Here is a 14,114-nt window from a genome sequence, read left to right on the forward strand (position 1 = left end):
TGAATGACTAAGAACAGAAGCCAGAAGTCCAAGTGCGTAAATGAGTGGCTTCTGTTAAATGAAAACCACAGTGTGAGCGTTTGTAGAATGTGAATTGGAGTGGGTTGAGAGGCAGGGTCCTCAGCATGGGACAGTCTCCTTGTGCAGTGAGTACCCCATGTGAACAGCATGGCAGAACAGGCTGAGTCTGAAGCTCTGAGTGTCATAGCAGAGTGGTGGCCATGGCTTTGTCCTTTTCCCCCCAGGCCAGGCTGCTGCTCAGCTCTTTAAGACCCCATATTTGAATACATATTAAGTAGTTGATTGAAAGCTCTTTTGTAATTTGATTTTTCTGGGAATTGAGCTTTGGGAAGGTTCCATGTCTGGGTGACCTTCTCCTTTTGGCACTGAGCTTATACAGAACCATGTATATATTACCTGTACACAAGTGCATGACGCTGATTTTACAGAGAGTACTTGACTCTACAGCGTACCCACCTCTGGGGGCATTCTTGTATTCTCTAGTGTTGCTGTGATAAAATTCTCCAACCAGAAGCAGGGTGCGGAAGAAAAGGCTATAGGTTTATAGGTTATAGGTTACAGTTTATAGGTTACAGACCATCACTGAGAGGAGTCACAGCAGGGACTTGAGGCCAAAACCATGGAAGAACACTGATTGTTGATTGCTGCCTCACTCCCAGGCTCATGTTCACCTAGCTATCTTATACAGCCTAGAAATGGTACCGCCCACAGTGGGCTAGGCCCTCCTGTCAAAGCAGCTCCCAAGATGTATGCCCACAGGATAGACACATGTGTGTAGACCCCGATTGAGACACTAGGCTGTCTCAGGTTGACAGTTCAATGCTAACTAGGGTAGGGGTTGTTGAACTCACAGCCAAGTGTTCTTTATAGGTTAGGGGGTCACATGCCTAGTGAATGAAGCTGTACCATCTAGTTCTCTCCTGACCAGCTCGGAAAGAATTTTGTCCTTACTTTAAATCCATTTCAACACTTGAATTACTCACTCTGAGAAGTTGTCTTTTTAAAGTGTGTTCTCATACAACCAAGTCTTACCATTTATCTCTGTGCACAAAAGACTCTGAAACTGTGATTTTTTTTTTTTTTTTTTAAACATTTGACTCAGGAAAGAAACTCAGTCTACTAGACCCCGTACGAGGGCTGTTGACATGCAAGGGTGGAAGGCGTGCTTTCTGCTGCAGAGTGTCTTAACTACTGTGTGCTTTCTGATTATCGTGCCTGTACTGTCTCGTTAACCCCAGTAACCCTGCCTGTGTTTGAGTATGTGGGAAGTTTCTGTCAATGACATCAATAGAAAAAGATGATTTTCCTCCCCATCCTCAGGAGAGCCTTTCAGAGTGCGGGAGGTGCTCCCTGTCTCCATTCTGTCAGTTTGAGGTGAGAGCAACCTTATCTAAGTCAGCTATGACTTGCAATGTGAAGAACACCTTTGAGTTTTGCTTTTTCTTTTTTCCTTACCGTTCGGTTGCCCGTTTTTCATGCTGTGACTTTTGTTTTGGTTCAGCCTGCCATGGAAGGGGTAGAGGTGAGAACCGTAACCGCAGTGCAGCTGCAGGCGGGGGTTGTTGTCGCATCTGGTTCTGCCGTGACCTCGTTAGCTGTGTTGTGATCCTGTAGTGGACGGAGTGCCCTGTGCCCTTGAGTGCGGTGACTTGTACTGTCTTGTGTGTGGCGGAGCTGTCGTAGTGCCATTGCTGTGAACTGTCCGGTGCCAAGCATGTTCTTCTCAGGGCGTCTAAGCCAGAGCCCAGTTCTTGTGTTTTCTGTGTGTCAGAACCACAGTCTCTCAGTGCTGGCTGAGACTGAACTGACTCTCCTGTCCTGGCATTCATGACTAGCGCAAGCCTCCAGAGAAGAAAGTCCGCGCACACACACGAGAGCATGCCTGCTACAAGTTGGGAGTGACTGTCTATCACACTGACAGTTCCCTCAAACTAGCTAGAGCCTGTCTGCCAGATACACACACACACACACACACACACACACACACACACACACACACACGAGACACAAACGCACACGCTTGCCCTCATGAATGTCCTCACACACTGATATAGTTATAGCACTCACTGTCTTTGGACAGCCTAGCCGAAATCTCACTCTGCAGAATGGGGATGGTAACACCTTCCGGCACTCTTACAGGAAGCAAAGGAGAACTTTTCAGGATTTCTGCTTTGAGAACAAATGCAGAGTGTACATGCCATTTTTTTTAAAGATGTAACTTTAGAGAGAATGTGCTCTCTTTAAAACTTGAATGTGAAGTGGAGTGAGGTGATACTGAGCGGTATGCACGCCGTCTCATCCTGGGATCAGGCTCCTGCTGGGCAGTGTCCTTCATCCCCGTTTTACCCACAAGAGCCACAGACACACTTCACACCTAGTGCAGGGTGGCACCTCCGGTGTCTTACCTCCTAGCAGCCAGCGAGAGAGCTTTCCTTAATAGTAGAAGACAGACTGACCATAGAGTGGTGTGTAGAGACGACCCTTGGAGCAGCCCAGCGCCGAGTGGCTGCACACAGTACAGTGTGCACACACAGAGGACCCCGCGCAGCGCCTGGCTGAGGAATTCTTAAACCACCACTCCCAGACACTACTCACACTGGTATCTGAGCTGAGGACCTTCCTTGACTGGGTTTTGAGGACAGAAAGATTCTGTGCTCTCAGAACTTGGTGTCTTAGAACTTGACATGATGTAGTGTGAGCGCGCTGTTACCTCAGGGGTGACTGATGGTCCACGAGGAGGGCTAGTATAGGTGACTGACATGACACAGGGTCAGGGTCCTGAAAACAGGCACAACAAACACACCAGGCACACTGAACCCTGTCCACAGAGACAGAAATGGAAGGGCTAGGGCAGTGAGTTGCCTCAGGACAAAACAGGACTGTGATGTAAGTCCGGTAAGTTGTGGCTTTTCCGTGTCAACTCTGCTTCGGTGGCCAGCCTTGTGAATGTAGCTAGACGGTAGCAGAGTCTGTAGTGATTGCTCTCCCCCATTCACAAAACTAATCGACCTGTGTATGGCTTCTGGTTTTCCTTATTAGGAAATGAAGATTTGCTCGGCAATTATAAACCTTTTCCATCTGATCCCAGCTGCTCCTCAAACACTGGTCAAGCCTTTGCTGGAGGTTGTGATGAAGACAGAGCGCGCCATGCTGATTGAGGTAGGGCCAGGCCGAGGGGTGACTCTGATTTGCCTTATGGTGCAGCCAAACTGAGGGTTCATTTTGATTTGTCTTCCTTCTATTGCTTGAAATATTTTTATTTTGTTATTTTAAAATGTGCTCACTTGAGAATTTCATGCACCTATACAGTACATTCTGATCGTATGTGCTCCGTCCTGTCCCCTTCCATTTTCATGGATATTTGGTTGCGTGTTGTGACCTGCTGAGTTTGACCAGGGCCATCTTCCTAAACTCATTAACAACTTTCTGTGTGACCTTGGGAATATATCCACCAGAGCATGGGCAAACACACCAATGACTATGTTGTTGAAAACTATGTTTTATCTAACTGGTTAGTTTTTCTTTAGTTTAATTATCTTTGTTTCTAAAAATCAATTAAATTTGTAATATGACAATATAATACATGTGTAGTGTGTTATGATTAATTTCACCAAGTACCCTTTCTATCTCCCTTCTGCTCCACTCCCATCCCCCCTATCCACACAGTCCTTTTCTCCCACTCCCCCTCACCCCCGCAGTCCTTTTCTCCCATTCCCCCTCACCCCCGCAGTCCTTTTCTCCCATTCCCCCTCACCCCCGCAGTCCTTTTCTCCCATTCCCCCTCACCCCCGCAGTCCTTTTCTCTCATTCCCCCTCACCCCCGCAGTCCTTTTCTGTGTGTCCCTTTTTTCTCTCTGTGTTGTTCTGTGATGACCATGGGCATATGATGACCCAGGGGCACCTGGGAGGCTCACCAGTCATATCAGACATGCAGACAAAGGCAAACATCTCTCCTAGGACCCATCAGAAGCTAATAGTCCTGCGGAGAGGGCTGGGGTCCCGTGAGCTACACCCCATCCAGGACTGGCTGTTGCCTGCCAGTCTTGAACAGGTTCTGTACAGGCAGCCTCAGCTGGCCACTGTAAGATCACCACCACGTTGGCTCTGCCGCATCCATCTCCCCTTTTAATGGCTTTTTTTTTTCTTGTTCCTTCTTTCATGGTCTTCTCTAAGCCTTGGGGTGGGGGGTGGAGAAAATGTCCTGTTTAGGATTCCCCTCTCTTATTCTCAGCACCTTGAGCAACCTAACTCCATCCGCATCCACAGTTATTAATTATAAAGAGAACCTTTTAAGGCTGAGAGTGCCATCCGACTGGCATTGTGGTCAACATGGGGTCTTTTTTTAAAAAGTGAAACAAAATTATTGCAAAGCATATTCTCTTTTCCATGCCTGGGTGTGTGTCGCATGGGTGCACATATGCTACAATGCACAGGTGAAGGTCGGAGAACAACTTGCAGATCTTCTAGGTATCTCAGGCTGGTCTTAAACGTGCAGCCACCCTCTGCACATAATCCCCACGTGCTGGGACTACAGGAGTGTCCGCTGTGCCTGGTTCCGTTTTTTTAAGATAACTTTGTGACAGTGTGAGAATATTGATGCTGAGACTTGCTTATGGTATAGTCTGAGGCGGGTCGGTCCTTACACCGTGAGAGTCGGAAGGCTTTGGAGGACGATGGTGTGGGTTGCACCTCTGCCCCATGTTTTGTAGGCGGGCAGTCCATTCAGAGAGCCACTTATCAAGTTCCTGACGCGGCATCCCTCGCAGACAGTGGAGCTGTTCATGATGGAAGCGACGCTGAATGACCCCCAGTGGAGCCGGATGTTCATGGTAGGAAGCTGCGCCACTGCGGTTGGTGCCTGCTGAGTGCTGGCAGCCAGTGTGCTCAGCCTCTAGCAAACCCAAGCTTCCCCACAGAGTGCCCTGGCTCCTGCTTCTCCGAGCTCTGCATGTCAGCAACGTTGCTGTTTGAGCATGTCTACAAAGCTACAGCTTAGGAGTTAGCTGGGAGGATTTTGTTGGTTTTAACAGATCAATATAGTTAGGATTATTCACAAGCCAAAAAATAGGATTACCATTGGGAAACATGTTCTTGTACTATGCTTGTTTATGTGTGGTGTACACGTGCTACAGTGCACACATAGAGGTCAGAAGACGGCTTTCCATTCGCTACATGGGTCCCAGCAATCAGGCTCGCTGGCTGACGCATCTTTAGCCACTGAGCTGACTTGCTGGTCTTGATTTATTTCTGTATGTATCTTATGAATATGGGAGCTTTGTCTGCATGCATGTCTGAACACTTAAATGAGGCCCTTGGATATTTGAGGCTACAGTTTTAGGTGGGAGTGAGCCACCCTTGTGTGTGCTGGGATTTAAACTCAGGACCTCTGGAAGAGCATCAGTGCTTTTAGCCGCTGAGCCATCTCTCCTACCTAGCATCTTTATTTTTTAACTTTTTTGAGGTGGAGCTCTCTGTGGCCCTGGCTGGTCTGAGATAGGCTGCTCTCTTTCTCTTGAGTTCTGAGATTCTAGTTGAGTCCACCATTCCCACCCAGCAACAGCTTGTCCAGAGAGTTGCTTGCTGTTCTGTTTTTATTTTTTTTGGTCTTGTTTGCCTTTGTGAGGAGATGGCCAGAACTTGAGAAAGTGTGTCACCCCACTGTGGTGAGTTTGATCTGATCCAAGCAGCTTTCCTTATTCCTTTGCTTTCAGAGTTTCTTAAAACACAAAGATGCCAGACCTCTGAGGGATGTGTTGGCAGCAAACCCCAACAGGTTCATCACTCTGCTGCTGCCTGGTGGCGCACAGACAGCAGTCCGCCCCGGCTCGCCCAGTACCAGTAACATGCGCCTGGACCTCCAGTTCCAGGCCATCAAGGTAGCCACACATCTTCACTGAACCCAAAGCCCCTTTGATCAGGCTGAGCTGCAGGTCCCTGATGCTTGCTTCTTTCCCTACAGATCATAAGCATCATAGTTAAAAATGATGATGCCTGGCTGGCCAGTCAGCACTCTCTGGTGAGCCAGTTGAGGCGAGTGTGGGTGAGCGAGACCTTTCAAGAAAGACACCGCAAAGAGAACATGGCTGCCACCAACTGGAAGGAGCCCAAGCTTCTGGCCTTCTGTCTGCTGAACTATTGCAAGTGGGTACCTTCGCCTCCTCTGTCCAAAACCTAGACTGTGGTGTGGACTTGCCCCGATGTGCCTGGTCTGCGGGTCCTTGGATATTTGTATAGCGGTTGGATGGTGTCTAAGTTAGGGTTTCTATTCCTGGACAAAACATCATGTCCAAGAAGCAAGTTGGGGAGGAAAGGGTTTATTTGGCTTACACATCCACATTGCTGTTCATCACCAGGGAAGTCAGGACGAATTCAAGCAGGTCAGGAAGCAGGAGCTGATGCACAGAGGCCATGGAGAGATGTTCTTTACTGGCTTGCTTCCCCTGGCTTGCTCAGCCTGCTCTCTTATAGAACCAAGACTACCAGCTCAGAGATGGCACCCACAAGGGGCCCTCCCTCCTTGATCACTAATTGAGAAAATGCCCCACAGCTGGATCTCATGGAGGCATTTCCTCAACTAAAACTCCTTTCTCTGTGATAACTCCAGCTTGTGTCAAGTTGACACATAAAACCAGCCAGTACAGATGGTAACTGACATCTTTAAGATGTGAGTGAGGAAGTGATTCAGTGCTTTGCACCTGTGAGGACCTGAGTTAGGGTCCCCAGAAACCCACAGAAATGGCAGGTGAGTGTGGCATTCTGCCTATATTTCCAGACTTTGAAGGCAAAGATAGGGGTCCCTAGGGCAAGCTGGTTAACAAGACTGTCCCTTATCAGTGAGTTCTGGGTTTGACTGAGAGAAACTGCCTCCATTAATAGAGTGGAAGAGCAGTCTGAGGTGATCCCACACACATGCAGAACTATGCTATGCACATGTATGACACACAATGAGACATGGAAAAAGAAAGGCACAAATCTGGATTCTGTGTAGTTAGAGAATTGGCCTCACATTAACCTCTTCCTTGTCCTGGTTCTTCAGAAGGAACTATGGCGACATAGAGCTGCTGTTCCAGCTGCTCCGAGCCTTCACTGGTCGCTTCCTGTGCAACATGACCTTCTTGAAGGAGTATATGGAAGAAGAGGTCCCCAAAAATTACAGCATCGCTCAAAAGCGGGCACTCTTTTTCCGATTTGTAGAGTTTAATGACCCCAACTTTGGAGATGAGCTGAAAGCAAAGGTGAGTCGTTGGTACCAGGCAGTGACAGCGGGTGTTGGGTCCGCTTCCTCGGGGACACGGGCGGTATTCCTAGTGAGCTCCGTCTCTCCAGATGCTTATGTGGTAGGCCCAGCTGTCAGAATGGAGGAGAGAGAGCCTTCTCTTCCCGAGGCTTCCACTAGCTGCCACTGGCAGTTGCCGTTTGGTAGGAAGTCAGGATGAGTCGTTGCTCTCTTGGTTAGGTCTGACCTGGGTACTGCAGGCCTTGTGCTTCTGCCTTACCTCCCAACCCCCCAAACAGTGTTTATGTGTCTGTTTGTTCGTTTGTTCATTCGTTCGTTCGTTCATTCATGCACAGCTCTGTTCTGTTTATGTGTGATCTTTCCCCAGGTTCTGCAGCACATCTTGAATCCTGCTTTCTTGTACAGCTTTGAGAAGGGGGAAGGAGAGCAGCTGTTAGGACCTCCTAATCCAGAAGGAGACAACCCCGAGAGCATCACCAGTGTGTTTATAACCAAGGTGGGGTCCCCACGAGTCCTTTCAGATGTGTGATGTGTGTGCCCGTGCTAGGGGTTTATGGGAATAGTATTTTCCTTGGGGCTCCCCCATCCCATGTGTGTGTCTGTCAGAGGACAACTTGAGGGAGCTCTCCCCTTCTACCATATAGTTTATGGCAATTGAACCCAGAGTGTGAGCCTTGGCGGCAAGTGTCTTTAAGGATCAGACTTAGGATAAAAATCCAAAGTGAGAGCCTCCTTCCCGTCAGGTCCTGGACCCCGAGAAGCAAGCTGACATGCTGGACTCCCTGCGGATCTACCTGCTGCAGTATGCCACGCTGCTGGTGGAGCATGCCCCCCACCACATCCATGACAACAACAAGAACCGCAATAGCAAGCTGCGCCGTCTGATGACCTTCGCGTGGCCCTGTCTGCTCTCCAAGGCTTGCGTGGATCCTGCTTGCAAATACAGCGGGCACCTGCTGCTGGCGCACATCATCGCCAAATTTGCCATCCATAAGAAAATCGTCCTGCAGGTAGATGCCTGCTAGGCCTCCCTCCAGTGCTCTCACCTGGCCCTCCAAGGGCACTCGTGGCTCTCTGGACAGCCTCATCCACTCCTTTCCATCTTTCCTCAAAGCCACCAGAAGCAGCGTGAGGGCCCTTGCCTGCTTACAGATCTTAAGAAATAACCGCTGCTGGGTCCTCCTGACGAGTGGTCAGAGTTGTAGAGAAGTGATCGAGGGTGACAGGACTCAGGAGGTTAATCAGGGAGCTCATGAGCTAGGTTCTGACTCTAGCCCAAGCTGTCCCTGAACTTGCAGTGATCCCCCTGCTTCAGTCCCTGAAGCGGAAACCAGTTTTGGACAGGGACAGAATTTAGGTTTGAGAGAAGAAAGTAGTTGTACAAGGATTTAGGATGGTCTGCTGAGCGTTGCCAGTGTGTTTATAATGGAGGGAGCATTCTTGTTAGCATGTTTATCACACTGAAAGTAAAGTCCCTCTTAGTGTGTGTTTAACACTGGAAACCCAAGAGGGTGTTACAAGCTCGGTAGTGTGAACACTCAACTGTGGGGATCCAGCCAAGCTGCTGCTCTGCACCATGCTCCGTTAACAGCCTTGGTCTCATTCCCCTCAAAGTGCATTCGGCTTTCTAGTTCTTGTGAATTGTTTATTTTACTCTTTGTTTCTGTGTGTGTCAGGGAGAGGGAAAGGGAGATGTCCGTCAGGACGCTCACATGCCACAGCACAGGTGCCAGAGTTGATATCATTATGTCGGTTCTAGGGGTTAAACCCAGGTTCACAGTCTTGTGTGGTACCTTGATTGCTCCATCAACTTTTGGGCTTCTAATTCTGACCTTCCTGTCAAACAGCTTTAAAAATCTGTATAGAGGGAGAGGGAGAGGGAGAGAGTTTGGTTTGCATGATATATGTATGTATAAGGTGTGTGGTATGTGTGTACGCATGCTATGTGTGCAGTATATGCAGGGAAAAGAAGAGGACATCAGATTCCCCTGCAAACTGGCATTTCTCTTCTAGGTTTTCCACAGTCTTCTCAAGGCTCACGCAATGGAAGCCCGAGCAATTGTGAGACAGGCAATGGCCATTTTGACCCCAGCAGTGCCAGCCCGCATGGAGGATGGACACCAGATGCTGACACACTGGACTAGGAAGATCATTGTGGAGGAGGGGCACACGGTCCCACAGCTGGTGCATATTCTTCACCTCATAGTGCAGCACTTTAAGGTATGGTATTCGACAGCAGATGTGTGTGGTACAGCCTCAGGTGCTGTCTTCAAGCACCTACTCTTCTATATCAAGGGTGGCCCCTCACCTTTTAGTAAATGCTGATGTGATGTTGTTCCCTGTGTTTGCAGGTGTACTACCCGGTGCGGCACCACTTGGTACAGCACATGGTCAGTGCCATGCAGAGGCTGGGCTTCACACCCAGTGTCACCATTGAGCAGAGGAGGCTGGCTGTGGACCTCTCCGAGGTTGTCATCAAGTGGGAACTGCAGAGGATCAAGGACCAGCAAGTAGGACTGCCAGCCTTTGCTGTCATCTCTCCTTGGGCTCCGTACACTTCTCCTGGGAATCACTCAATAAAACATGCTGTGTCTTTGTGTTTTTCAAGCCGGATTCTGACATGGACCCAAATTCCGGTGGAGAGGGCGTCAACTCAGTGTCCATTAAGAGAGGCCTGTCTGTAGACTCTGCGCAGGAGGTGAAACGCTTCAGGGCAGCCACCGGAGCCATCAGCGCAGTAAGGACTTGTGTTTCCTGTGTGTTCCTGCTCTCCTGGGGCTCTGCATGTAGTCCATGCATTTTGAGTGTTCTTGAGCCAGCTGCTCCAGAGGCAACTGAGAAGGGAGCTGGGAACAGCTCTAGGGTACAACACCCACTGGAGGTCTTTGCATTTCCTGCCATTCCTCTTCACTGACTTAGTACCATCGGGGGCTGTTAATTATTTATAGAAAAAGCCAAAAGACGAAACTGGGGTGTAGCAGAGCAGCCTAGACAATGCCAGCAAGGGGCTGAGAATATCACCTGGTGATGGTGTGTGTGTGTGTGTGTGTGTGTGTGTGTGTGTGTGTGTGTCCTGCTTCAAATCTGCAGTGAGAAGCTAGGGTCAGCTCAGCCATAGAGCATCTTCCTAGAATCCCATAGTAAGGGGCTGGAGGTATGGCTGACAGAATGCTTGCCCAGCATGGGTAAGGCCCTGGACCCCACTCATAGCAAAAGAAAGAAGCAAGGGGAACAAACAAAAAATGCAAAGGTTGAGAACATGTGTCTACTTTCTTGATTTTTGAAAAGACAGTCTGCCTGACTTCTGCAGTGTAGCCTCCTAGAGGATCTTGAGCACTCACTGGCTTTTCATTTGTGGTTAGAATGGCGGCCCTGGGAGCCTTGAGCTCTATTCTTGGCTGGCATCGGGGCTTGTGGGCACTGGCACTTCAAGATTCTTGTCCAACTCTTGCTGGCCTGTCTGTTTAGATGTTCCTACAGGTGCCCAGGACTTCAAGTGGAAACCTGGATCCATCTCTTGCCTTTCCCATTCCCTTCTCCCCGAGCATCCTTCACCTTTACCCCAGATTACTTTGTGCAGCTCCTGTCACCGCTGCTAACGCCTCTCAGAGCAGAGTACCAAAAGCCTTTCTTTCCCCCCTTAAGTTAGAGGAGGCCGGGTGAAGGCTGTGTCAGACCTCATGAGTGTTCTGATCATTTGAAGTCAGTGGTCTGTCCTGCCAGAGCCCTGCAGTTGGCTCCCGTCTCCTTTCACTGTCCCCTACCCAGGCCTTGCATGCAGTGCAGAAGCTCCAGGCCTCTACACTCAGCCTCCTGGCTGTCCCATTCCCTTGCTACTGGCGGCTTCTCAGACACTCCTATCTTTCCCTGCCACGTTCCCTCCTCATCACATGAGCTGTCACTCATCACTGCTAGTTTGTGCACTAAGTCATGTGCCCCTGCCAGCTCTGCGTGCTTCACAAGGCAGGCGTCCCCGCCTCTGGAGTCGTTCATGCCCATAACCGAGGAGGTGGTGGCCCTTGTCGGCTCTCAGGTCAGGATGGGTCCCCATAGGCGATGCTTGCTGTGGCCTTTCCTAGGTGTTCGGGAGGAGCCAGTCCCTGCCGGGAGCTGACTCTCTTCTTGCCAAGCCCATTGACAAGCAGCACACGGACACTGTGGTGAACTTCCTCATTCGAGTGGCTTGCCAGGTATGAGAATGCATAACAGAGCTGCCTTGTGACCTGCAGAATCTCAGAAAAATTGATTTTTCTTTTTAATTTGGGGTGGGTTCTTCAAATCCTTAAAGCTGTCAAACAAAATAATGTTTTGTGAATACTGAAAATTGCTAAGACTTTCAAAGAATCCTCCCGGCTGTCAAAGCCCTTGTTTCCTTGCAGTGCATGGGGGTCTCATGTGTGGGGTCTCTGTGCAGGTACCCCTCTCTGGGAAGCAGGCCCTGTTCTCAGATGCCACAGATACCCGCAGCAGGGGAGTGTAGGTGCAGAGACCCAGAGGGAGAAGGAAGACTGGCCACGGGGGGGGGGGGGGGGATGCATGGGAGGCAGAGTGCTGAGATGCAGTGTGCAGGGACATCTGGGAAACCGCATCCATGTTCTTCTGTACCTGTAAGTGGGTGTTCAGTGACCACCTGGCTGGTGTTCTTGCAGGTGAACGACAATACCAACACGGCAGGGTCGCCTGGGGAGGTGCTCTCTCGCCGCTGTGTGAATCTTCTCAAGACCGCTCTACGGCCAGATATGTGGTGCAAGTCTGAGCTCAAACTGCAGTGGTTTGACAAGCTGCTGATGACCGTGGTAGGTGTGCAGGCTGTTGGTTGATGGTCTGAGCCTGAGTCTCAAACCCAAGCTCCACACGTCTGTGCCCACTCTGTGGCCTTTCCATTCCGTCTTCTGGATCGCTAAACTTGACTTTAAACTTGGAGTTCTCAGTCAGCCCAGAGAGCTTGGACTAGGTCACCTGTGACTGTCATAGTTCCAGTGCATTTCTTTCTTCCCTTAACCTAGCTGGCTTGGTATAGCTGTTATGATTGGCTGATATAATTACTCTTCACAGTGAGTTAGGATTTGTAAAGCATTCTTTTCGGTGGGCTTAGAAGCTTAGTAACCTACTAAGCCCTGCCTTAGACTGGGGCAAGCCGGTGATGTGCGGTTGGTGGTGTTCCTGGTTGTTTCTGTGTGTTGTTTACCTGAAAACCTTTGTTCTTGGGTTCTGGTGGCAGCAAAAACCTGGTCTCTTGTCACTGCCATCCCAGGTTTCCTCTGTCTAGTTGTTTATGGAGTTTGAATGATTTTTCTCTTGGCCTTCAAAAAGCATAGTGTAGATACTTGCTGTTTGAGACTTGCTGTTTTGAACAAAGAATTAATCCATTGTCAGAGGTTTGAAAGACTACGTTGGGGTGGCGGGGGAGGGGGAGGGAAACTGGGGGAGGGGAGCTCATGCTGCAAACCAAAGGACTGATTTTTATAGTTTTGCTGGTTGTCCCATTTCCTCATTGCCCTTTTGAAAAGGCAATGTTTTCCTGTCAGCTGGCTAGCTGTTACAGCTCACCTCACCTCATGAACACCATTGCTGCCATTCATAATTTCTGAGACCTGACCTTGCTCCAGTCTATATATAATGTGTATAAACCACAGAAACTGAAGTTGTGGAAGCAGTGGCTATGCTTCTTACAAACATTTTTATTTTTAACAATAGAATCGTCTGGTACATTGATTAAATGATGCAAATTTAAAAACATTTCTCTCGGTATGGATTTTTGTATTTTAAGTAAGTAAACCAAGAAAGGCATCTGCATCATAATACCTTTCCATTTTTGTCCAAATTGTAGTGATTTAAGTGATATTTAAGGTTGGTTACTAAAGTCTTAGTGGCTTTTTTTTTGTTTGTTTTTTTCGAGACAGGGTTTCTCTGTATAGCCCTGGCTGTCCTGGAACTCACTTTGCAGACCAGACTGGCTTCAAACTCAGAATTTGCCTGCCTCTGCCTCCCAAGTGCTGGGATTAAAGGCGTGCACCACCACGCCCGGCTCTTAGTGGCCTTTTAAAGAGGTTAGCTCAGTCTTATAAAAGTCGCACTGTGCATGGTGGCCACATGATTGGATAACTGTGCTGCGTTCCAAATACTTGATGGCCTCTGGTTTTAGAACTCTTTGGATTTGTGTCTCTACTTCTTGTACCTGAGAGTGGCCTGCTTTTGTTTCCCAGGAGCAGCCTAACCAGGTGAACTATGGGAATATCTGCACAGGGTTGGAAGTCCTGAACTTCTTACTAACTGTGCTGCAGTCTCCGGCCATCCTCAGTAGCTTCAAGCCCCTGCAACGGGGCATTGCAGCCTGCATGACATGTGGGAACACCAAGGTGCTGCGAGCTGTGCACAGCCTCCTCTCTCGCCTCATGAGCATTTTCCCTACAGAGCCAAGTAAGTGACCTTCGCCAGAGACTGCTCCTTGAGAGGACTCAGCCCATAGTCCTTACTTATATTTTCCCCTTACAGTGTCACTAAGGTCCCCTCCCAACCTTATTTCTTTGTTTTGTTTTTAAGACAGGGTCTCAATATGTAACTCAGGCTAGTTATGAACTCTCAGACATCTGCCTATCTATGGCTCCTGAGTGCTGGATTAAAGACATACACCACCATAACCAACCCCTCCGTCTCTCTCTCTTTTTTTTTTTCCATTTATTTAGCAGACTTAATCCGTTTATTTTTCTTGTATAAAAACCCTTATGTGGTAGCCACAGCTGGAGCCTGGGTCCTCTGAACAGAGACTCTGGTGTGAGTTTTCACAAGATGATCAGTGAATTCCTGATAAGGAGACTTGGTGAAGACAGTCTCTTTCCAGAGGTCNGGGGNNNNG

The 14,114-nt window shown here is 49.0% G+C and overlaps 1 protein-coding gene and 1 pseudogene across 1 annotated transcript in view; one reads left to right on the forward strand and one right to left on the reverse strand.

The window, feature by feature from the left end:
- The window catches only part of Trrap (transformation/transcription domain associated protein), a 94,764-nt gene that overhangs the window by 41,014 nt on the left and 39,636 nt on the right, over positions 1–14,114 (forward strand). The window contains exons 31-44 of the mRNA XM_029533525.1: positions 1,342–1,395; positions 3,061–3,180; positions 4,731–4,850; positions 5,733–5,897; positions 5,981–6,162; positions 7,058–7,256; positions 7,626–7,754; positions 8,002–8,268; positions 9,272–9,478; positions 9,610–9,768; positions 9,867–9,995; positions 11,338–11,448; positions 11,908–12,054; positions 13,465–13,678. Of these exons, the coding sequence (XP_029389385.1) occupies positions 1,342–1,395; positions 3,061–3,180; positions 4,731–4,850; positions 5,733–5,897; positions 5,981–6,162; positions 7,058–7,256; positions 7,626–7,754; positions 8,002–8,268; positions 9,272–9,478; positions 9,610–9,768; positions 9,867–9,995; positions 11,338–11,448; positions 11,908–12,054; positions 13,465–13,678 (2,203 nt within the window). The remainder of the gene's footprint in view (positions 1–1,341; positions 1,396–3,060; positions 3,181–4,730; positions 4,851–5,732; positions 5,898–5,980; positions 6,163–7,057; positions 7,257–7,625; positions 7,755–8,001; positions 8,269–9,271; positions 9,479–9,609; positions 9,769–9,866; positions 9,996–11,337; positions 11,449–11,907; positions 12,055–13,464; positions 13,679–14,114) is intronic.
- LOC110312883 overlaps positions 13,982–14,114 on the reverse strand; it is an 883-nt pseudogene continuing 750 nt past the window's right edge.

Source organism: Mus pahari, chromosome 23, assembly GCF_900095145.1.
Source record: "Mus pahari chromosome 23, PAHARI_EIJ_v1.1, whole genome shotgun sequence".
NCBI classification, from domain to species: domain Eukaryota; kingdom Metazoa; phylum Chordata; class Mammalia; order Rodentia; family Muridae; genus Mus; species Mus pahari.